Genomic DNA, 21,699 nt, shown 5'->3' with positions numbered 1-21,699 from the left:
GTGGTATAGAATGGATGTGAGCGAGGAAGATAGCGGACAGTTTCTGTATTGCTTGGCTCCATCCATTAAGTAATACTTTTGGTGCTTAGAGAATCAAATGGGGCTTGACTTAGCCTCGTACTTTGGAACTAGAAGGTTGCGACCTGGGAGGCGATGGTCAGCCTGGCTTCTCTTCACAGGTTGAGTCTTCTCGCTTGCTACAAGTATAATTATTCTGATATTGTTTTCAGTCTGATATAATTGTGGTATTGCCTACAAAGGTATTTTATGATTTAGAGTTCATTTTAGTTTCCAGGAGCTTTTAGAGAACTAAAATTCTCACTATAATCTAACAAGCACTATAGTGCTTTACCTGTCTAAACTCTATTTATTTAGGTTGCATTGCAACAAATTACATTGCAACAAATTACACAGCAATTATTGTAGCAAGGGAGTTTGTATGGGATGAAAGCGACAGATTTCACATCATCCCCAGAGCGCAGTAGTAACAGATGTCCCAAGGGTGGGCATAATGAAAGCATCTCTTAGTTCTAATTGTAAAATTTTCTAAAATAAATCACCTGTAAAAGTTGTAAGCTACTTTGGCCCCGTTTTTCAAACTGTGGCACCAACCAGCACAGCCTCAGCAAAATCCTTATTTGTTGCCAACTGTGCCTGGGTATTACCAGTGCCCCGAGGAGTTTGATGTGAGCGATTCGGGACGCAGCAAGCCAGTGGATGAGAGCTTGTTTTATGTGGCCGTCCGGGAGCTCTTGAGCGAGAGAGGTGAAAAACCGCTCGATGTCCTCAAGACACGATACTCCCACTCTTTGGCTAGTCGGTCTCTGGCCTTAAATAAAGCTTGAGTAACTTGGTTTTGGACACCGGGCCAGGCGTACCAGCAGAAATCTGGGCCGTGTCAGGCGTCAGCGTCGGAGGAGGGACAGCAACAACGGCTGCGCCAGTGGTCTGCGTCGGAGCGACAGTAGCTGCAGCACCGCGACGGCCGGCAGCGCCATCCTTCTTCCACACTTCGCTTACCCTAACTTAGTCGCACCATTGACGTTGACCTGTTCTTCGATTAGATGGAGATGCCCGGCCCGGGTATATGCTGCCATCACTGGTGGAGGAAATCAAGGGCATAGATTCGCGCCATCGAGCATTGTGATGGCGATGATCGAGACCCCGGCGAGGAGATTTCGCCACTGCGCCTGCCACGGCGCGCTCTGGACCAGAGGAAGGGATTGAAATGCGATACAATCCTTGCGGGCGCTCGCTTGCTCGAGGCCGCGGCCATCGAATCGATTCGACTATCTTACTGTCCTTAGAAATCTAAAGGACAGAAACACAAGAACCCACCTCGATGATCACCGAGAAAGTGTAGCTTGGGATCCCAGCTCCTCCTCCCGGTGCTCCACGCCTGGAGCTTGATGATCTTCATGCTGATGAGGATCCCTCAACCGCTTGTCCTGCACGACCATGAAATTCGTCTGCGAGGCGACTGGTAGGCATCTGGATGCTGGCCGAATTCGCGAGCCGGGGCTGCTTCTCGCAAGCCTGGAAGCTCCACGAAGCCGAAGAGTCCCTTTGGGGCGCACGAAGACATGAGCGCTATGGTTCTTACGAGCACCAGGAGGAGACGGAGATCCTTGCCAGACGCTGAACGAAATCTAGGGACGTCCTGGAGCTCCAGCGATTTGGAATGGCCGAGGTCGAGCAGTGGATTCAGCGGGATCTCTCCTCCGCCATGCTGTTCTTTCTCACGCCGCCGCCGCCGCGCACCGCGAGAGTGCCGACGATGACTACCGGACGAGCACCCCACGAGATCGCCTGGGCGACCAGACGACGGTCGCGAGGGGCCACAGCAGCAACCAAGATCTGGATCCAGTGTTCTTGCGCGATGCGATGTGGACAATCACGAAGGCAAAGAAGAAGGCGAGCTTGATGATGCAAGTGATTGCATTCTCGGTCCGGGGTTGCACCGCCCAGGAGGATTGGTACCGGGCGTAGCAAACCATTGGATGCAATGGCGAAATGTACCTTCGATACGGAACAACTAGAGTTGGAAGCCATACCACCCGAACTGTACAGTAGTTTAGAGTAATATAATGCTTTCAGAACCGGGGGCTGAACACGAGAATGAGAGCGTGCCGTGGGAGCGCTGGTGAGATATCTACAAACTCTGGGGTTGAGAGCATGGGAAATCTCCCCATATTGGTCGCTTTCTCTCGATCGATTGATCAGGGCTTTTCTTGCAGGTTGGCTACGGATTTTGCAAAAGTTGCCAATTGATCGCGAAGTCCAGTCTTTGTTTCTCTACGTCTTTCATTCTAGTGATACACTATGCCGAGAATACAATGGCCTTTTCTTACCTACAAACTTCTTATCAAGTTTCAGGAAATCATGGAGTTTCTTTCGAGCGCCAATGCTGCTCAAAAACTTGCAATTCTTTAGTGTCGCTTCAAAGTTGGCAAAGCACGGACATTAGAGCTCACTGCCACTTGCCACGACTGCGCACTACCACAAATTGATTTCATACTCTCCCGCTCAAGGCTCAACAGGTGACGGGAACGAGACAAGTCAATAAGAGCCAGAGTGAAGAGCATTCAAATGTGCCCTCTGAATCTGATGGACAGCCCTTATCTTTCTCACATTGCATGTCTGAGAAATTTAGTGCTCAACACGTTCGATTTAGAAAAAAGCCTCATTAGTTCGTCTTTCTCAGAAAGATGAAGGACCAGCGTCCCAGGGATTCCCTCAAATGGCTTCTGTTTTGGATCTTGTCCTTGAACTTCATTGTCTTGCTTGGTTTCAGGCTGAAGTGGATGAGACAGGATCATCAAGTAATTTTACCAATATCAACCTGCAATTCCACGACCTCGGTGACATCAAGCAGAGTAAAACTCCTGGTCGATCTGTGGAGTAGCGATCTGGAGTCGAGAGCGAGCGGCACACCTCCACCCTTGAAGGTGACGATCAATGCACCGCACATCCAGGATTGCAAGCGTTGCAGCGAGGCGACTGCAGAGTTTGATCGGGGAAAGGATCCATCCTGGAAGGGACTTGCCCAGTTAAAAGAGGAGATTGACATGAATACAGAGACAAGCGGCACCGTTCCATGGGTAAGTTCTCTTTTAAGTTCTTTCTCGGATCGTCTTGGTTTTTTCTTGGGACAGGTCATTGGCGGTGATGACGATAATCTCCCGTTAACACGACGCGTCCAGCGTGAGATTTGGTTGCACCAACACCCGAGAAACTGTAGCAACGCGAGATTTCTCCTGGCACCTTGGCACCACGACGAGACGCGCAAATCGGTTGGAGTTGGATCCGATATGGTGTCAATGGCCGGAATGTTTGGAGCTGCGCTGATACAAGGCCGGGTTTTCATCACCAAGGATTACCACGGTGCCAGGCACAAAGGATGCACAGGTTTCTAGACTCTTTGATTAATGCTTCTCAGACTGAGAGTTCAGACTGAGTTTTATTATGTTAGGATCTAACCACGCTCGCTGGTCGTGCTACTTTGTTCCCGAGGCTTCTGAGGAGTGCATGGCAAGGGCACTGCGGCTTGCTTCGGAAAAACAGGCTTGGGACAAGGGAATTATCAAAGAGTTTAGTGGCAATCAATGGAATGGTAAGATTCCAAGGTGAGGAAAAGAGGTTTTTCTCATACAGTTCAATCAAGTAGTATTATCTTGTTTCTAGTTTTTGGGGGGAGCCTTGGAAAGCAATGCGACCTACTGTGGGAGTAAAGGGCAAGCTCATGACACATTATAACGCAAATCACCGAAGGTGGTGGAGAGCTCAGGCAAGTTTTTGATAATCCAAACATACGCTAATGCTTGCATACAGGCACTACGCTATCTCACACGATTTCCCAGTGAGTATCTTTGCAATCTTCTAAACCAAGAACGACACAGGGCCTTTGGGGAGGAAGCGGCAAAACTGGTGCTTAAAACTCTTTCCACCGAATGGCCGCTCGCAAGAGAGAGTAATCCCATGGAAGAGCTTGTGTGGAGTGGCTATGGACCTTGGATGCCGCAGCCTCTATTGAGCATTCATGTGAGACAGGGTGACAAAGCCAGGGAGATGAAAGTTGTCTCGTTTGAAGAATACATGAAGCTTGCCAGTGTCCTCCAGAAGCGATTCCCACACGTAAAAAATGTGTGGCTTTCCACAGAAATGCAGGTAAGAAAACCATTGACAAGGATTTAATCCCACAAGATTTGAATGTGTGTAGAACGTCGTGGATGAATCAAAGGAGTACAAAGGCTGGAATTTTTATTACAGCGATGTTCCAAGGCAAGTTGGAACAATCAGAATGGCGGAGTATATGGCATTGCTTGGAGACAAGAAAGCGTTTGACACTGCCTTCGTAAACTTGGTCATGGCAGCCGATTGTGATTTCTTTGTGGGAGTGTTGGGCTCGACTTGGAGCTATATAACTGATGACTTGAGGATGACCAGCGGCAAAATTAAGGCTGGCTTCCTTAGTGTTAACTCTATCAATAGCCTCCTTAGAAAATAACACTTCCATTAAATTATGTTTACTTAGGGTTTATAGCTAAACACGTGAAAATTTTAATGCTGGGAGCTGTGGTATCTGGGAATCGAACCTTCGAACCCTTTCACGTACGAAAACATTTTTGTGCGCGTGTTCCATTCTCCATTCGCTGGGGTTTTGAATCGATCTCTCGGGTCGATCGGAGCGAATGCAGCACGAGAGCGCGAGGGCGCTGTGGGAGCGCTGGCGAGATCTCTACAATCTCCGCGGCCACGAGCAAGAGATTCTCAAGCAGGAATGGTGGGTGCTTTTTCTTGGGGGAAATATTTCGCTTTCTCTCGGTCGATCGATCAGGGTTTCTTCTCGCAGGTTTGCCGACGCCTTCTTGTTCGTGGAGAAGCTCCCCGATGGCGCGCATCTGTGGTGCGCGCCCGGCCTCCAGCACGTCGTGTGGCAGCTTCTGGAGCCCTTGCGCTTCTATACCCCTGGATCGCGCTGGGGGGGTCTCCCGAGCTTGTGGAGGAAGCTCTCCTCGCCGCTGCGCGGATGCATCCAGTGCGTTTGCCATTACTACGAGGCAAAGGATTTCTACGTGCAAGAGTTTTCTCCGGGAGTGGAGCCGCTGCTGGATGTTCTTCGGGATCTGGATCGAGCGAGGGTGATGTCTCCCTTGCGGCGGACTTTACAGAAGTTCCAGCCGATCGATCGCGAAGGCTTGTGTGTTCTTTTCGAGGTAAGTGTTTGTTTCTCTACTTTTCTCATTTATTTCCTTTTGTTCCATACAGATCCTCATGTACCCAGAAGGTTTCCAGGATGATCAAGCCAGAAAGATCTTAATGCTGGTCATGCGCTATGCCGAGAATACATTGGCCTTGAATCCAGAAATCCATCCTGTACGTGATGTTTTTTTTGCTTCCAGTTCTCTTTATCTCTAACTTTCAGGAGATCATGGAGCTTCTCTCAGGCAACAATGCTTCTCGAAAGCTTGTCGAAAGTTTGGAACTTTTTCGGTGAGCGGATCAATGCTAGCCTTGAGCTTAACCATTTTTATGTATTTGTTGTAGGAACGCGGATCAGAGGATTATTCTCCATGGTTTGAGAAAGCTTGTGAAGATCTTCGATGAAACGGTATCCTCGTCCGAATCAACAGAGAACGACGTTATACTCGACCTGACCGACGAAGAATGTGTCAACAACCAAGAGGCGATGACTGATGAATGTGTGAAGACGGCCACCGAAGAGACGGCGAGTGCGAAACCCGAGGTGGGCTCCGACCGGAAAAAGAGACCTGTGTCGCAAGATGTTCCATCATGCAAGAAGCAACGCTTGGAGGGCAAGGTCGGGGAAGGCCAGCAAGACTTCTATGATCGAGCTGCGTTTCCAGCGATGCTGGACGAATGGCACAAGCGTGTTCTATCGCTAGACATCTGGAGCATGCACGGAGATCACTCGGAGGAGCTCCTGGAAGTTCCATTGACGTTTCAAAGCTACAAGCATTATCTAGAGATCTTCCGGCCGCTTTGCTTCGAAGAGTTCAAGGCACACCTTGAAAGGTCTCTCGAGACAATGGATTTGTCGCGCTCCGACGTTGTCACAGCGTTTTCCTTGCGGCAGGAAGGCTACTTTCACCTTGTGGAGTTTGACGGCCACACCGTTAAACTCGCAGAGAACGATTTGATACTTCTACGTGATCCAGCTCGGACTTCTCACATGATCGGCAAGATGAGTAAACGCTCCAGAGCTTGATGCATTCTAAAGGAATCTCTTTGCATTGCAGGTTGAGAAAAGAAACAACCTTCTCGTCAAGGTTTATCTTCCTCACAGCTGCGAAAGGCTTTCCAAGTTGCGAGAGATGCTAGTGACGGAAAGTACATGGCATCTGAACAAGCTTACGTCCGTGACGACTTTCATCCGCGAGCAGCAGGCTATGGCGGCGATGCACTTGTTTCCATTACTGGAAACAATACTCTCGGCTTCTCCTCCACGAGAAATATCAAGAACTCAAAGCCTTCCACCACAACTGCGGTCAAAGCTTAGACGCGAGTACAACGAGAGTCAGCTGAGCTCTATCGCTGCTGTCGCCGACCAGATGATTTCTCTCATACAAGGGCCACCAGGTAAACGGCTTTCGCGTTCTCTTGATATAAACCATTCAATTGTTTTTTCTTTGCTTGTAATAGGAACTGGAAAGACAAGAACAATCCTCGGCATTGTGAGCGCATTGCTGGCCCATGCAAACGAGGAGGCTGGCAAAGCCGAGGAACACGAGATGCTAGACGTGCTAACAGATAACCACCAAACTGAGTTCCGAGATAAGCTGAAAGCTACAAGGATCTCAGTCCAACGCAGCAGTGGACGAACTGGTGACAAGAATCTCAAAGCATGGCGTCTACAACTACGATGGAGGGACTTACTGGCCCTCTATTGTCCGCGTCGGGGACACGAAGAGGGTGCATTCCCAGGCAATGGCTGTGCACATCGACCGGCTGGTGGCGAAGAGAATGGCTGAGAATGCAGGGGTACACAATGCGCACTCTCCACAGGAACTAAGATTCAAGCTCGATGAAGTCCTGGGTAATATGCAAGCGTTAGCTGCTCCAGCCGAGGTGGCAAGTCAGGATGGGATCCCGAAACTTGACAAGCTAGCAGGTCTTCAAGAGCAGCAGAGACTGCTTTTATCAGAGCTGATCAAGGTGGAAAATCGCGAGCATGGCTTTCTTATGGGATCAAACCGAAAGAAGAAACAAGCCATGAAGCTTGAAGTTTTAAGAGAAGCAGATGTGGTACTGACGACGCTAAGCGGCTGCGGAGGTCACATTTACTCGACTTTGATGGAATTCATTGCAACGAGAGACGCGCAGGCCGCGGAGATGCTGTTCGACGCTGTGATCATCGATGAAGCGGCACAGGTATGGATGAAAAATCAGAGTTTGAATGACGCCTTTCGAACGAACTTTTAGGCCGTGGAACCATCAACTCTGATACCGCTTCAGCTGTTGAAAGCGACTCGTGGGAAGTGCATCCTGGTAAAGTGCTACGGGAGTATTTTGCAAAATATTTACTAGAAGTTTTCCAGATTGGGGATCCTAAACAGCTACCAGCGACTGTTCTCTCGGTTCCAGCATCAAGGCTCCTGTTTGACTGCAGTATGTTCGAGCGTTTCCAAAAGAATGGCTATCCGGTCAGCATGTTAACAACGCAGGTCGACGTCTTTTTCCATTTTATCAAGTTTTCTCGTTCTGGTTCCACAGTATCGCATGCACCCTGAGATTCGAAGCTTTCCATCGACACACTACTACGGTGGCCAGCTCAAAGATGGAAGCACTGTTCTACATGGCAACCGAAGCGCTCCCTTCCACCGGGAAAGGTTCGTACGCTTGAGCTTTTGAATTCATGAAAAGAAGACTGTTTCAATTGGAATTGCACAGGCGTTTCGAGCCATACAGGTTTTTTGACATTCGAGACGGGCAGGAAAGGCCAGGCTCGATGCAGTCGCTTACCAATCCCGACGAGGCAGAGTTTATCTTTCAACTCCTTCGTGTTCTCAAAGAGAGGTACTCCACATTCTTTCACGAAGTTGCTAGAAAGATATCAACCGGTTTTCCAGGTATCCGGAGGAAGTTCGCCCCGGGAGGATTGGAGTGATCACTCCATACCAGGAGCAGAGAAAAGTTCTCCAAGAAAACATGAGGAGTTTACACTCGGGGATCGACGTAAACACGGTGGATTCATTCCAGGGGCGAGAGGCAGACATCATCGTCCTCTCGACAGTGCGTGCTTCGTTTGGAGAGTCTCAAGCTGGTGTGGGATTCCTCGCGGACGTCCGGCGCATGAACGTAGCACTGACGAGGGCCAAGTTTTCGCTCTGGGTCGTGGGAAATGCGAGGACGCTCGAAAGAAATTCCGACTGGAAAGCTCTTCTCCAAGACTGTAGGAGAAGAGGTCTCGTGTCGAGCGTGAGAAAGCCCTACCACAGCGCAATCAACGGCTTACAGAGCTTCAGCTGACAATTAAATCGATCCAACGGTTTCATTCAAGCGAACGTACGATTGTTCCAGTGTGGCGTATCAACGGCTTGCTAAGCCCAGTAAAATTTAAATTTGCGAATATTCTAGTAAAAAAAAAAAATGCCTGGGGCTATATAAATGGACACTTGGGGTTTTTAGGGTTCGTCGCGAATAGAAATGGTGTACGATAGCTTTGGTGGACAGTCGCGAGGTTTCCACACGGAGCAGGAGCGGCTTGTGCGAATCTATGCCGTGATTGATCAGGGGCGCCGGCGCGAGATGGAGGATGGCTGCGCCATCGCGACTGGCCTGCCATCGGGCGTTTCGCTGGTTGGGGTTTTCGATGGCCACGGCGGGGACGATGCCGCGAGATATTGCTCCAGCAATCTCTTCAAGCTCCTGGTGCGCGACGAGAGGTTCGAAAAGGGTGAGTTTCGCGAGAGCTTGCACAGCGTGTTCTTGAGCACTGACGAGGGATTCGCCGGGCATGGATCGACGTCGTCTGGAACGACGGCGGTGGTGGCTCTTGTGAAAGAGGGCAGATTTTTCGTGGCTCACGCTGGTGATTCCTACTGCAGCCTCGTCAAGAACAAGCAGATGATCCACCTGACCAAGGATCACGTCCCAAGCAACTTGGACGAAGCCGATCGAGCTCGCAAATCCAAGTGCGTCGTCCATGACGGGGTGGTGAGCAAGGATGGATCTTTGAGCACTCTGGCGGTGACACGCGCGATCGGCGACTTTGAGTTCAAGGACAATCCAAAGAAGAGCCGGGAAGAACAGGCAGTGGTCGCTGATCCGGAGATCTTGGAGCAGGAGATTTGCGATGGCTGCGAGTTTTTGATTCTTGCGTCGGATGGCCTGGAGAGGAAGTATGTGGAGTCGTGCCGGGAAGAGATCAGCAAGGCGCTCAAGGAGAAAAACTTTGAGGCACTGAAGGAGATCGTTGCAAGAGCACAGTCCAATGATAACAAGACGATGGTGATCGTGGAGTTTCTCAAGCAGGACGACAGGAAAAAGAGAGATGCTACGAGCAGGGACAGTGATCATGATCTTGGCAGTGATCTTAGAAGCAAGAATGGCGATGGCTATGATCGAAGAAGGGAGAATCACCGTGGTGACGATCGTAGAAGGAAGGATAACCGGGATTATGACAGGAAAAGAGGAAGAGATCACCGCTGGCACCCCGATTATGATCAAAGAAGACGTGGCTACGATCGTCGGAGGTCGAGAACCCCGGAGCGTCGATCGAAGAGATGAAGTTCCATTAGTTCCAGAGCTACAAAACTTTTCTAGCGAGTTCTTCGACGATCAAATCGATCGCTATCAAGCGGCTGATACCTCCAAAGCGAATGCTCCTTTTTCTTTTCCTGGATCCAGCTGACGTTGCGTGGATGGATCCACTCAACAGGCATTCGTTTGGAGTCAACTCGAAAGGAATTCTTTGAGCTAAGCTTAAGCGCTGGCTCGCATCACAAGTATATGAAAGTGGACAAAGCAGTGGCTCGAGTTTTGTTCTCGAGTTGTTCCATTGTCAATTTTTTCTCGAAAGGCTACCGAGAAAAAAAGAAGGCTAAGATCATCCATAGCAATGAGGGTGGCCATATTCGTACGGAGGCTCCCCGTGGTGCGAGCCAGCGTGTACAAACAAACATTCCTACTTTTCAAAGCTACAGACAGAATATCTATCCTTTTGTCTCTGGAATATTATCATTTTGATACCAACTTGTTTGATCATGTGTGTTACGTAACTTGTGTGATATCATAGCTTGACTTCACGAGAGAGATTTCCAAAGACCTACATACAAACATAGCATAACCCTCTATTGTCATTGAATGGCCCCCCCAAGTATAAAAATCTCTATAAAATTCTTGGAAAGATTCTTGTGTAGAACCTAAGTAGAGAGCTCCAAAGTGGTGTTGTGGGAGTTGGATTGGATCTATAAAGCGCCCTGCTTATGGATAGAATGGAAGTTTGCCTGGAAAAAGCTGGGCAAGGCCATGTTTGCTTTGCGCGCTTTTCTAAATCGTGGGATATTCGTGAGCATCGAGAATTAGAATATTCGCGGGCATCGAGAATTAGGGTTGGAATTGAGATCCGTTATTCTTGATTTGAATTTTTATTGCTTTCTCTTTCATACTTACGCATGATGAAAACAATAACAGTCAAAGCTCGATCTTTAAAGAGCACTCAATACTAATGCCCGCCACTTGGAAAGCGACACGTGCCGCGTCTCCATTGACATGGATCCTTACTTGTACGTCACATAATATTGGACCGGTATACCTGCCCCGGGTCGTACGGCAGTGGCGGCCACACCGTCCGTTACCGGCGAGTCAGCCGAGATATGATGATAGAGTGGGATGGTGCTGCTCAATGACAGGGAGACACGTGGTTTGGCCGGCTGATGTGGAAGAAGTGAAGTGACGCGTACGCCACGTCACCTGCCACCTGGCGCTCGGCACATATTGTGTGGTCTTCCTACCTAGAGAAGCGCCGAGGTAGCGCCATTGCCCCATTTAGCTCGATCGATGGCTATGGAGGGCGCCAGGGATTGCCACGCGCCAGGTAGAGCATTGCTAGGGCGCTTCTTTGTAGAGATTGTCTAGGCGATGCCAGGACGCTCACAGGAATCTCGCGGAGCTCGCGAAATCTAGGCTAGGAAGGCTGGAGCGAGCAATGGTAACGGCCAGGGAGCAAGAACACGGTGTTCTTGATCGCGGCGGCGGGGAGGGATTGCTGGAGCAGGCACAGAGTCTGGTAGCGCAGATCGTCGCGGCTTCCTCGTCCGTCAAGGCCTTCCTTGTGCGATGGAAGATGATAATCTCGAGATTGGAGCGGCTGCCAGATCTCTTGACCGAGCTCGGCGGCGCGCCGTTCTTCGCCAAGAACACACTCTGCCTGGAGCTCCTGGAATCCCTCGTGGCAAGCTTGGGCGAGGGTTTGGAGCTCGTGTCGCAGTGCGCGCTTCCCAGTTATGGCGGAGGGAAGCTCCAAATGCAGAGTAGGCTGGATTCCCTGGCGAGCAGGCTGGATGGCTACCTCCACGACTCGAGGCTGATGATCGAGACCGGTGTTCTTTGCCAGGCATCGCCGCTGATGACCCTCTCGGTGATGGGCGTGAGCAAAGAGAGCAGGAAATGGACCGTCAAGGACTTGCTGGCGAGGCTCCAGATGGGGAGCACCGAGTCGCGGATCAAAGCTCTCGACTCGCTGGTGGAGTTCATGGCCGAGGATGACAAGAACGTTTTGGTGGTAGCCGCGGCACCGGGAAGCATTCCAGCGCTCGTCCATCTCTTGGACGGGCGAGCTCCTGTGATGCGAGAGAAGGCCGCCGCGGCAGTGGCGAGCCTGGCAACCGTGGAGAGCTGCGTCCACGAGATCGTCAGCGAGGGAGCTTTGCAGTCGCTCGTCCGGCTGCTCGATCCGGCTAGAGGGTCTCTGGCCAGCGAGAGGGCCGCCAGGGCCTTGCAGAGTCTCACGCTGGTTCCAGACAATGCTCGATCGGTTGCGGCTTGCGGGGGTGTGAGTCCGCTGCTGGATTTGTGCCGGAGTGGAACTCCAGTCGCGCAGGCTGTCTCCGCCAGCGTCTTGAGGAACCTCTCCGCGGTGGAGGAGATCCGGCGGAGGATCTCCGAGGAGGAGGAGTCCCTCCAGGTGCTCATCTACTTGCTAAGTTCCGGGACTCCACACTCGCGCGAGCACGCCGCGGTGGCGTTACAGAACTTGGCGGCCATGGACGACGACAACTTCAAGCGTGCTCTGGTGTGGAGCGAAGGGGTGCTGGAGCCGCTGGCGAGATTTCTCGATGGATCGGAGGCTCCGGCGTCGCAGGAGGCAGGGATTGGAATCCTCCGCGGGATCGCGTCGTCGCCAGCCACAGTTCCAGCGATCCTGGAGGCCGGTTTCTTGCACCCGCTGGTGGGATTCCTGACGCAGGGATCGCCGTGCGTGCAGCAGTGCGCCGCGGCGGCAGTGGCAGCCATGGCGGTGTGCTCCGAGAGCCGGAGAGCTATCGGTGACGCCGGATGCATCGCTCCGCTGGTGGGGATGCTGGACGCGAAGATGGCGAGCGCGCAAGAGCACGCCGTGAGCGCGCTGGCCAACTTGGTGGAGCTGGAGAGCAACCGGAGGATGGTGGCGAGCGAGGAGAAGGGAATCTCGGGGATCGTTCGGCTGCTGGATACGTCGGGGTCGCCGAGCTTGGCGGCAGAGCGGGCGGTGGCGGCATTGATCGCTCTGGCCGGGAACTCCAAGAACAGGAAGCAGATCATGGCGAGTGGAGCTTGCTACTACTTGGGGAGATTGGTGGAGGGCGAGGTTCCAGGGGCCAAGAAGCTGCTGGAGAAGCTGGAAGGGGGCAAATTCAGGAGCTTCCTCAAGAGATTGGACATATCATCAGAGTGGTAAGTCCTGTTTTTTTGTGCTTTTCTTGTTCTTAGTTCCTTGCAATCTTTGTTTTCTTTGGACTGTTTGTTCTTCCTGTCCAAATGATCTTGTTTTTTTTAACTCTTTTTCTTTCCATGTTGCAGATATGATATGATAGCTTCATCATACAGAACCCAAACAGAGAAATTGATCAATCGCTGTAAATTTGAGGAGCAACAAAACGAAACTAACTTAAAATCTTGTGTCTAATATAGGGTTGACAGGGTGACTTAGCCCTAGATCGGACGGCTGGGGTTGGAGAAGTAGCGCTGGCCGTTGGATATAGCGCGAATATAGTGACAAGGATGGATTCTTCAAGAATGGCTGGCGCGCGCGTAAAGTCTTCTTGTCTGGCGGGCGAAAAATTCCGGACGATCTCATTCTTAAGATTTTACCATCTCTCTCTTCTCTCCTATTTTTCTTTCATGGCTTTCCTTTCTATGATAATCCGATCTCCCATAGCCACATTTGGAGGCTTCTTGGAGTAAACTCTCCCACATGACTCTCGTGCACGTATTTAGTGGTGGCCGGGTTTCGCTGCTTGGCATTTTCTTGGCTAGCGCTGGCTGGCTGGAAGCACAAAATAAGAATCGCGAGAGCGCCCCTAGCCACAGAGCGAAGGAGAAGGTCAGTTGATCCACTGGATTTCTTCCATTCCATGGTATTTGGGAGCCATGGATATCAATCATCCCGGTGAAGGCGCCGCCAAAAGTCAACTCGAGCACCACGATGAGGATCGCTCGGATCGAGGCGATGGAAAATCGCAAGAGGAGGAGGAGGAGAAGGAGGGGGGATCGTCTGGGAATTCGTCCAAGGGTGGCGGGCGAGGAGCGCGAGCACAGAAGGAGCAGTCCGAGGGAGCCTTGGCCGAGGATGAAAACAGCTCGACTTCATCGTCGTCTGAGCGATCCGATGAAAATGCGAATGGAAGCGCTGGGATTGTGCGAGAGATCAGGGGCAGGAAGAAACCCAAGTCGGAGAGCAGCGTGTTCCACGATCGAGAGAAAGGTACATGGATGTTTTTTCTCTTCTTTCTAGGTAGTTCTTCGCCATGGCTATGGAGGATGTAGCTTGTCTAAGTCTTTGTTCTCCCTCGCTTGGAACAGGGATCTCTACGTGCAAGCACTGTGGCTGGATTTACCCGAATCCTCGTCCCAGCGCCAAGATGAGACGAGAGCACCGAAAGCATTGCGGGAGCTTCCAGAGCGTGCATGCATGGCTGGGCTCCGAGGAAGATCAAGAACAAGGGAGTGAAGTGACGGGTGAGAAGAAGGATTTGGAGGTGTCCGAGAGCTCTCCGCGGGATCAGGAAGAAGAACACACTGGAATCAAGGCGGAGACGATGAGCAATGGTCGCGGGGGACTTGAGAAAGTCGAAGAAAATCTTGATGGAGAGATCCAAGAGGAGAAAGTCGAACCCAGCAATGGACAGGTCTTGGATCCGACCATTTCGCATGAAGAACTTGGGTCAGCTGTGAAGGAGGTTTTGGAAGTTCTTCCAGTTCTTCACGATCATCCGGTTCACGACGGTGATCGTCTGCGGGAGAAGCTGAAAGAAGCAGTCGATTCTACCAGCGAAAAAAAGCCCGAGCTTGAGTATGATCTGGAGAGAATCCTCAAGGAGCAAACCAGCCATCACTTGCTCTGTCCAAACTGTGGATCATGCATCACGAGGCGGGTGATTCTCAAGAAACGAAAGAGGACGTCGACTGGCGGTGTGAGTCTATCCGCGGATCAAGCCAAGGCTCAGAAACTCGAAGAGGCCGAGAGTGTGACGCTTCCCCCGCCACCATCGACCGAATCTCCACGAGGTGTTGCTCTTAGAGACCAAGAACACGAGGAGGAGGAGTCCGAGGCATGGGGATGCTTAGCTTGCTTCTCCATTTTCTTTCGTAAAGGTAAGGCTTTTCTTTCAGTTTCTCCTGTATTTCTAGCGAGAGCTTTTGCAGTTCGCGATGGTTTGCACGAGCCACTGCTCGGAGTACGCGATCGAGCTCGTCAGTTTAGTTGTCTACCGTACTTGCTTCCGGATTTTCACTGGGATGGAACAGGTTGGCACCATTTGTTCGCTCGAGTGAGTTTATACTCTTTTTTTTTTTGTTCTTTAGGGAGCTTTCGATTGCAGCAATCGTCCGAGGGGCCAGTTGCCAGCCGAGGATTCGGCACTTGTCTGCCGCTAGAGTTTCCGTGGTCGAAAGAAACAAGCAAATCTCAAGAATCCCGTGAAGAGGAGAGTCGAGAAGTCGACATATTTATCGATTTGAGTCGGCCAGAGCAAACCATCGTGCTTCCAGATCATGGAACTGGTACGTAGGCATGCTGCCTTTCTACTCGTTTTTATAAAACATGTACAGTCAGATCTCTACTTGCGGGCTTTTGTTTATTTCTCAGGACATGTGAGCAGTGAAAGTGAGCAGGACAAGTCGGAGAGGAGCTGTCTTCCCTTTTTGTCATCTTCACGAGGTTTGGGATGGTTTTTGGAAAGAAAAGCTTTTGATAATCTTGCTGAATCTTGTAGAGAATAGAGCCACGACCGAGCCAATGGAGGAAGGAGACGCGGAAAGTTTCAGCTGTTTGCCTGTCTTGCTTCCCAAGTACTGGGACAAAGATGGCGATTCGATGACGATCCAAGAACAGGATTCAGGTTGTTATCTCTACAGGCGATCTGAGACACTTACTTAATTCGTCACTGTTTTTATCCAGGTGCTGCTGAGGTGCGAGAGGAGGAAGACAAAGGTGGATTTAACTGTATTCCAGCTTTGCTTCCCTCTTACAGCTGGGGATCATCGCCTTTGAAGAAAACTTTGGTGAAGGAGGACGGTGTGTATCCATGAATTTACGAGTTACTTTCGGATTCCTAACGAAACGATGGTGTCGCTCACAGTCAAGATCACAGTTCGGACTGGAGAAGAAGCTCAGGACTCAAACCAGGCAGTGTCATCCCTGAAGATCACATCACAAGAGGAAGATGGTACGTGAATTCCCTTTCTTGTGATTATAAATACTTTGATTTTGCGGTTTTCAGTCACAGATACTCAAGGCTCAACTCACACTTCAAAGGTTACAGAAGGTCAGTGATACAATCGAATCCTTATGAAACTATAACTGCTAGATTTGCCAGAGGTTCGTGTTGTTGAGCCAGTGACAAAAACACCTGAGCCTCAGGGTAGTACTTCGAAGGACAAAAAAGTGCCAACAGATCTTTCCGAGCTCGAAAGCAGTGACATAGCAGCTGATTCTCAGGCTGATATTCCATCAACGCAACCTCCAGCTTCAGCTCCATCTGAAACACATGTTTCTTATGAAAGTATGTCGTACATTCTCTCTTTAAGTTGCTGCTGCTGAGCTTTCTCACTGCAGGAGTTACCAGTGCAGAGGAAAAAAAGACAGATTCTTGCGATTGTCTTCCGTGGAGTTTTCAACGAGGTATGGTTCTTTTCTATTTTTGTTGAACCATCACTCACTGATCTTGCAAGCAGAGGACGTTGACATCAAAGCTGGCTTAAACTGTCTACCTCTTCTGATTCCAGCTTACTCGTGGGGTGCTGATACAAAGCCCGAACATCAAGAAACAAAAGGTTCTCCATTTTGTTTTTACTTTTCACTTTTCCTCAACTGTTTTGGTGGGCAGTCGCAAGCGAGGAGAAACCAACGAATGATCTCGTCATAGAAGACAACAGTAAACTGCAGTCAACAGCTAAAACGGAAGATAAAGTTAAAGATCTAAGTAAGTACCATCATTCTTCAAACACCGGTATGCTCATCGCAAATACAAACCTGATGTGCAGCTCCTCGCAAAGACAGTGCTCGCGAGGAATCGTTTATTAGCAAGGAAACCCGAATCCAGGCTTGGATCAAAACGATCACCAACGTCGTGACTGTGAAGAGCACAGCCAAGAAAGCAGACACGCAAGTCAGCACAGTCCAAGTCGACAACGCAACCACGTTTGTGGACATGACTTTGAGCCAGAAAAGCGACCCGGCCGGGAAAAACGACAAGACCACCACACAGACTCTCGTCTCAACGCCGTCAACAGGATGGGCATTGCTCGATGCCTTGGAGAGAGAATCTCCAAAAGACTATCAGGACGCAGCTCGATCGGATCGTCCAACTAAGGTAATCATTCAAGAGGAGGAGGAAGAAGAAGAGGAAGATGGTGATGAAGAGGAGAGTCTGATCGACATGAGAAAGCAGCCAGCGACCAAAGTACCTCAGTCCGAGATCCAGGAAGTTGCTCCCATTCCAAAGAAACCGAAAGAAACCTCTCAAGTGGAGGAACTTAAGCAGCCATTGCTCACACCCGAACTCGACGTCCAAGAAGTCGTAGCTTCGTTATCAGACGCAGCAGGCATTCTCGCTCCGGCTGCCGGACCAGTGACTGCCACAGTCTCCGTCAAGAGCCCCGAGGCACTCATCCAAGTTCGAGGCGATGATCCAAAGCAGGCTGTGGAAACCGCACTGTCTATCGCAGAAGTTATCCCAGATCCTTCCCACCAGCAACCAGGAGATCCAAAGATACAGGAGTATGTCAAGAGCATTGTATATGGAGGATTGGACGTGACACTCACAAGCCTGGCAGTGGTGTCCTCTGGAGCTGGCTCGGGAACCAAAACAAGTATGTCTTTCATAGCTTTTCTTCGTTCTTTTTCGTTTTCTTCGCTGATCTTTCATGTGACACAGTTAATGTTCTCGCTTTGAGCCTAGCAAACTTGATCGCGGGATTGATCACGCTCTTCCATAACGTAAGTGGTTCTCCATTTTGTAAACTTCAGTCAGTGACATTGTTCTTCCAGATCGGGAGCTTGTACCAGAACGATTACACCTCGTTCGAGCAGTATATCGGACAGAGCCTGTGGATCAACGGCTCCATCTCCATCGCCTCGTTTCTCATCTTCGGCTGCCTCGCTCCACTGACTTATGGATTCTCGTTTCGAGCCAGTGGAGATAAAGACTACAAGTTTGCAGCCACGGCCGCCGTGTCGCTGGCTTGCCTGTGTCTGCTCGGCCTGGGGAAAGCTCACGTTCAGAAGAAGAGCTACGCCAAGACCATCGTTAATCTGCTTCTCACGGGTTTTGTGGCATCGGTGGCGGGATACTTTGTAGGTGATTATATCAAGAGATGGCTGCAAAAGATGGGACTGGATGATGAGGTATCGCCGCCATCACCACCACCACCGTCTTCATTGCCACAGCCACCACCATTGGGGCCATTCTTTTTGGACAGACAACGACTGAGAGGCATCTCTTGATCGTCCTGGTGGCGGGCCATCATTTAGATTAAAGTATATGTCAAACACACAAAAACTGGAAGCAACTTTCAAATGGAACTCTACTTGAGTTGAGCAGCAGCAAGTTAACGATGGTCTTGACGTAACTTTTCTTTTCGACGTGAGTTGCAGCAGTGGTGGCTATGCTGCAAATTGTAGTGAGTTTTATTAGTTGATTACTCTCTGTTGTCACCCTGAAACTTACCCTTTCCCTGTCTCCAAACAGGGAAAGGATAGTTTATGCGGTTTTCAAGATTTAACTATATAAAACACAGTGAGAAACTTTTGTGGTTTTCCAAAATTTAATTATATCAAACACTTCAGGTTTGAAATATATTTTTGGTTTGCCCTATAGAAGATAGTGGATATACCTAGAATATGCTTGGATATTCTAAGATATTTTACCATCTAACAGTTGTATTCATTTAGATTAATCTTGTATTTATAATTTATAAACATGTTTATAATTTATAAACTTTCTTAAACCCTTTCTAGTATATTCTTTTTTATTCTATCATCTTGATATGCAATAAGATTAATTTTGTGTTTATAAATTACAAATATGCTTATAATTATAAACTTTATTTGATCAATTGGATTAATAAGTAATAATAAAAATACTATTAAGCAAACCAAACATTGCTACATGCAATGCATAGCAATTTATTTATAATAGTGATTCATATAAATGTTATATAGTGTAACAAATTAGTATATCCAAATTGAGGCTTCAATTATTTTGCACATCCAACTAGTGTTTATGAGAATTTGGGATTTGGGATTTTTACGCTCAAAGCCCACTCTTGCGTTATTTACTTTGTAGAGTTGAAACTATCTCAATGCAAGCACTCAAATGCAAGCAATGAGGCAAGTATGATTCTATTAATTTACTATATTCCACTAAAAAGTGTAGCCCTAAGGAGAGATGCACTTGACTCTTTCCTTTGAGTATAATGTGATCAATGAATTATTTGTGTGGTTTCTAGATTTAATCATCTTGTATAGTTGTAATATCTCTGATTTCCACCTTATACTCTAATTTACTGTAAGAAAACCACATAGTGGAACCTAATACTTTGACACATATGCAAAGGGCAACAAAGTGAAACCCAAGTTTCAAAGCCTTGGGTCATTGAACGAGAGAGAGCTAAATTCATAAACATATAGCCATAGAATAAAGGAACAAAAGCATACAATCAATGAGTGAAAAAATAGGAGCATGAATGATATTAAAATAGTCTTAAACCATATAACATTCCAACACTAAAGGCAACATGCAAAATAAAACTAAATGGAGTTTGGCATTATTTTAACATACTGGTGGCTTAATACTAGGTACTCCAATAACTAATATGGTATAAATCTTGGCTTTAGACCTAAATTAAATGCAAAACAAGTTAAAATACACCCAATTGAGAGCTAAACAATGTGTTAGATTAATCATTTATGCCCAACCTACCCACTATCCCTACCATATATTTAGATCCCCTCTATATTCCCTATTGTATATAAAACCACACTTTGGGCTTTCACCCAGTCTTAGGAATTAGTCTTCAGGGCAATTTTGAAAATTTACTAAATATAAAATGGCACTTGTGAATTTAGAAGTGCCATTGTATTTAGGGCATGCATTTCTCTATGGTGCATATTCTATAATGAGATGCTTAACAATGTTGTATAAGAAAATGACTATCAAATGGGAGAAGTTGCTTTTATTACAAATGTAAGGCCAAGACATCTCTGTGGGCCAGTAGTATGGTTTAAGGGAGATCTCCTCAAAATTTTATACCTCTTGATGCCCTTGTTGTCAAACTTGTGTGACCAACAAATGGAAGCTCTAGTCCTTATCATGGCATTCGGGGGTAACACATGTGGAGGTGCCTGCAAGATGAGATGGATTGCACTATTAAGCCATATCATCGAGGCGATCACCCTCACTAGCTAGAACTCTCGAACATATGTTCTCACAATTCAATCCGAATATCTTGGAGAGATATCACCTTTATAATTAATTTGTTATTGCAACTATAAAGTTGACTTGGTGACAAGGAGCCCAGAGCACCCCTTCTGCATCTCTAATAACCCTATATTATACAAAGATCTTAAATATTCAAGGAATATCCCTGATGGAATATCCCATGCTCTGATTTACAAGGTGGTGAAGCTCCCAACATGCAACTAGGGAAGGATTGAGTGACCATGGCATGGAGAGAACCTATCAACCATTGTAAGGAAAGGTGACACAACCATAACAAATACTCAAAGATGGTAATCACTAGGGTGAGAAAAAATTGAAAGAAAGAACAATGGAATACAAAAAAAGATATAAACAAGATTTTTAAGACAATTCTTTTGAAGTTGGTTGCTGATCATCCTTAATGTTAGCATAAACACTTGTTTACAGTTTTATGGGCATTTAAAACCATGTTTAAGATATCTATTACATCAACATCTTTCTCACTTATCTATGGTAGAAGCTAATCCAAGTCCCATCATTACAGTTTACTCTCCACCATGTAATAAATCTTTAACTCAACAAGGAGCAATAAATTGAGGCAAGAGCTTAGGAGACTTTGGCACTAAATAAACAACAATAGGATGCTATTGAATACTTTTTTGTCTCAAGGCAACACATGATAAATAAGATATGGATGTATTATATCAACTTGGAAATCTTGTGTGCCTTGAGGAATTTGATCAAGTGCACAAATTCTCTTCTTGTTGGTTTGGCCCCTTCATTATGACATATTTGCTTACATTTTCAATGATGATCATGGCCATGAACTTTCACATGCCTACAACTATTGCCACCTAAGATCTTTCCTTTTCTTTTCTTTTTCTTTTCTCTTTTTTTTTAATTTTTTTTTTCTCCTTTATCCAGGTTGTGCAGCCTTGCTTGAGTAGATATTCACTTGGGTACCTAGTCTAATTTATGGCTCAATTTTGATGAAGAGTGATTCCTTAGAATATATCTAGCTTAGATCTAGATACCCAAGTACTCAGAGTTGAAAAATTCTCTAGCTCAAAGGCATGCTCCAAGAAAATATGTTGTATATATATGTAACACACTCTATCTTTCTTTTCTTAATCCAACTGCAAAAGAGGTAATTACTTGATAAAAAATCTTTTAATGACTATTTAATGACTATGTATATATATATACATATACATATACATATATATACAGAGACACACACACACACATACACACAGACACACAGACACACACACACACACACACACACACACACAGATATATATATATATATATATATATATATATATATATATATATATATATAAAACCCTATTTTTCTTCTCTTAATCCAACTGAAAAAGAGGTAATTACTTAATAAAAAAACCTTTAGTGGCTATTTTATCCCTATTTATCCCCTAAAATTCCACAATGCACAATAACAATATAGCCAAATCTTATCCCAAGACTATATGCATTACAATTACCACCCCCCTCTCCCTCTCCATATTTATATATATATATGTTTTGATGAATA

The 21,699-nt window shown here is 47.6% G+C and overlaps 6 protein-coding genes across 9 annotated transcripts; all 6 read left to right on the top strand.

Moving 5' to 3' along the window:
• Nucleotides 1–2,708: 2,708 nt before the first annotated feature.
• Nucleotides 2,709–4,507, top strand: LOC9652771. Its single transcript, XM_024671218.1, has 6 exons — nt 2,709–3,101; nt 3,156–3,408; nt 3,473–3,626; nt 3,685–3,787; nt 3,832–4,167; nt 4,220–4,507. Exons 1-6 carry the CDS (start codon nt 2,709–2,711, stop codon nt 4,505–4,507), a joined length of 1,527 nt encoding a protein of 508 aa, XP_024526986.1.
• A 129-nt stretch (nt 4,508–4,636) lies between these two features.
• LOC112345162 lies at nt 4,637–6,229 on the top strand. Of its 3 annotated transcripts, XM_024671370.1 has the most exons (6): nt 4,637–4,783; nt 4,853–5,216; nt 5,269–5,376; nt 5,426–5,493; nt 5,548–6,036; nt 6,098–6,227. In XM_024671370.1, exons 1-6 carry the CDS (start codon nt 4,692–4,694, stop codon nt 6,159–6,161), a joined length of 1,185 nt encoding a protein of 394 aa, XP_024527138.1. In that variant the 5' UTR covers nt 4,637–4,691; the 3' UTR covers nt 6,162–6,227. The 3 variants fall into 3 exon arrangements, with proteins under 3 accessions (XP_024527138.1, XP_024527137.1, XP_024527136.1); XM_024671369.1 differs by having other exon boundaries at nt 5,438–5,493; nt 5,548–6,229; XM_024671368.1 differs by having other exon boundaries at nt 5,548–6,229.
• Nucleotides 6,230–6,381: 152 nt separating this feature from the next.
• LOC9652770 (probable helicase MAGATAMA 3) lies at nt 6,382–8,590 on the top strand. Its single transcript, XM_024671371.1, has 7 exons — nt 6,382–6,600; nt 6,664–7,392; nt 7,444–7,509; nt 7,560–7,685; nt 7,735–7,850; nt 7,912–8,037; nt 8,091–8,590. The coding sequence occupies exons 2-7, from the start codon at nt 6,949–6,951 to the stop codon at nt 8,488–8,490; spliced, it is 1,278 nt and encodes a 425-aa protein (XP_024527139.1). The 5' UTR covers nt 6,382–6,600; nt 6,664–6,948; the 3' UTR covers nt 8,491–8,590.
• Nucleotides 8,591–8,667: 77 nt separating this feature from the next.
• Nucleotides 8,668–10,076, top strand: LOC9652769 (probable protein phosphatase CG10417). The gene has a single exon (XM_002966489.2). The coding sequence runs from the start codon at nt 8,668–8,670 to the stop codon at nt 9,748–9,750; it is 1,083 nt and encodes a 360-aa protein (XP_002966535.2). The 3' UTR covers nt 9,751–10,076.
• An 883-nt stretch (nt 10,077–10,959) lies between these two features.
• On the top strand, nt 10,960–13,121 carry LOC9652768 (vacuolar protein 8). Its single transcript, XM_002966488.2, has 2 exons — nt 10,960–12,897; nt 13,024–13,121. Coding segments are annotated over exons 1-2 (1,728 nt in total). The 5' UTR covers nt 10,960–11,170; the 3' UTR covers nt 13,025–13,121.
• A 349-nt stretch (nt 13,122–13,470) lies between these two features.
• On the top strand, nt 13,471–18,277 carry LOC9652327. 2 transcript variants are annotated; one of them, XM_024671116.1, is made up of 16 exons: nt 13,471–13,927; nt 14,026–14,817; nt 14,869–14,993; nt 15,045–15,225; nt 15,311–15,382; nt 15,438–15,563; nt 15,623–15,739; nt 15,804–15,890; nt 15,945–15,989; nt 16,041–16,226; nt 16,280–16,345; nt 16,399–16,497; nt 16,551–16,646; nt 16,708–17,535; nt 17,601–17,662; nt 17,714–18,277. In XM_024671116.1, exons 1-16 carry the CDS (start codon nt 13,594–13,596, stop codon nt 18,167–18,169), a joined length of 3,672 nt encoding a protein of 1,223 aa, XP_024526884.1. In that variant the 5' UTR covers nt 13,471–13,593; the 3' UTR covers nt 18,170–18,277. The 2 variants fall into 2 exon arrangements, with proteins under 2 accessions (XP_024526884.1, XP_024526885.1); XM_024671117.1 differs by having other exon boundaries at nt 13,472–13,927; nt 14,869–14,970; nt 15,028–15,225.
• Nucleotides 18,278–21,699: the final 3,422 nt, after the last annotated feature.

This window comes from Selaginella moellendorffii, unplaced genomic scaffold (genome assembly GCF_000143415.4).
Source record: "Selaginella moellendorffii unplaced genomic scaffold, v1.0 SELMOscaffold_7, whole genome shotgun sequence".
NCBI classification, from domain to species: Eukaryota; Viridiplantae; Streptophyta; class Lycopodiopsida; order Selaginellales; family Selaginellaceae; genus Selaginella; species Selaginella moellendorffii.
This window is presented reverse-complemented; position numbering and strand designations above follow the sequence as displayed.

Excerpts from the sequence above, each read along its gene's own strand:
- LOC9652771 (XM_024671218.1), top strand. The coding sequence starts at position 2,709 with ATGAAGGACCAGCGTCCCAGGGATTCCCTCAAATGGCTTCTGTTTTGG. Across the intron at positions 3,102-3,155 it reads CAAGCGGCACCGTTCCATGG|GTCATTGGCGGTGATGACGA; the intron begins GTAAGTTCTCTT and ends TTCTTGGGACAG. Across the intron at positions 4,168-4,219 it reads GGCTTTCCACAGAAATGCAG|AACGTCGTGGATGAATCAAA; the intron begins GTAAGAAAACCA and ends GAATGTGTGTAG.
- LOC112345162 (XM_024671368.1), top strand. The coding sequence starts at position 4,692 with ATGCAGCACGAGAGCGCGAGGGCGCTGTGGGAGCGCTGGCGAGATCTC. Across the intron at positions 5,377-5,425 it reads TGAATCCAGAAATCCATCCT|GAGATCATGGAGCTTCTCTC; the intron begins GTACGTGATGTT and ends TCTAACTTTCAG. Across the intron at positions 5,494-5,547 it reads GAAAGTTTGGAACTTTTTCG|GAACGCGGATCAGAGGATTA; the intron begins GTGAGCGGATCA and ends TATTTGTTGTAG.
- LOC9652770 (XM_024671371.1), top strand. The coding sequence starts at position 6,949 with ATGGCTGTGCACATCGACCGGCTGGTGGCGAAGAGAATGGCTGAGAAT. Across the intron at positions 7,393-7,443 it reads TCATCGATGAAGCGGCACAG|GCCGTGGAACCATCAACTCT; the intron begins GTATGGATGAAA and ends ACGAACTTTTAG. Across the intron at positions 7,851-7,911 it reads GCTCCCTTCCACCGGGAAAG|GCGTTTCGAGCCATACAGGT; the intron begins GTTCGTACGCTT and ends GGAATTGCACAG.
- LOC9652769 (XM_002966489.2), top strand. The coding sequence starts at position 8,668 with ATGGTGTACGATAGCTTTGGTGGACAGTCGCGAGGTTTCCACACGGAG.
- LOC9652768 (XM_002966488.2), top strand. The coding sequence starts at position 11,171 with ATGGTAACGGCCAGGGAGCAAGAACACGGTGTTCTTGATCGCGGCGGC.
- LOC9652327 (XM_024671116.1), top strand. The coding sequence starts at position 13,594 with ATGGATATCAATCATCCCGGTGAAGGCGCCGCCAAAAGTCAACTCGAG. Across the intron at positions 15,990-16,040 it reads CACTTCAAAGGTTACAGAAG|AGGTTCGTGTTGTTGAGCCA; the intron begins GTCAGTGATACA and ends TAGATTTGCCAG. Across the intron at positions 16,346-16,398 it reads TCCGTGGAGTTTTCAACGAG|AGGACGTTGACATCAAAGCT; the intron begins GTATGGTTCTTT and ends TCTTGCAAGCAG.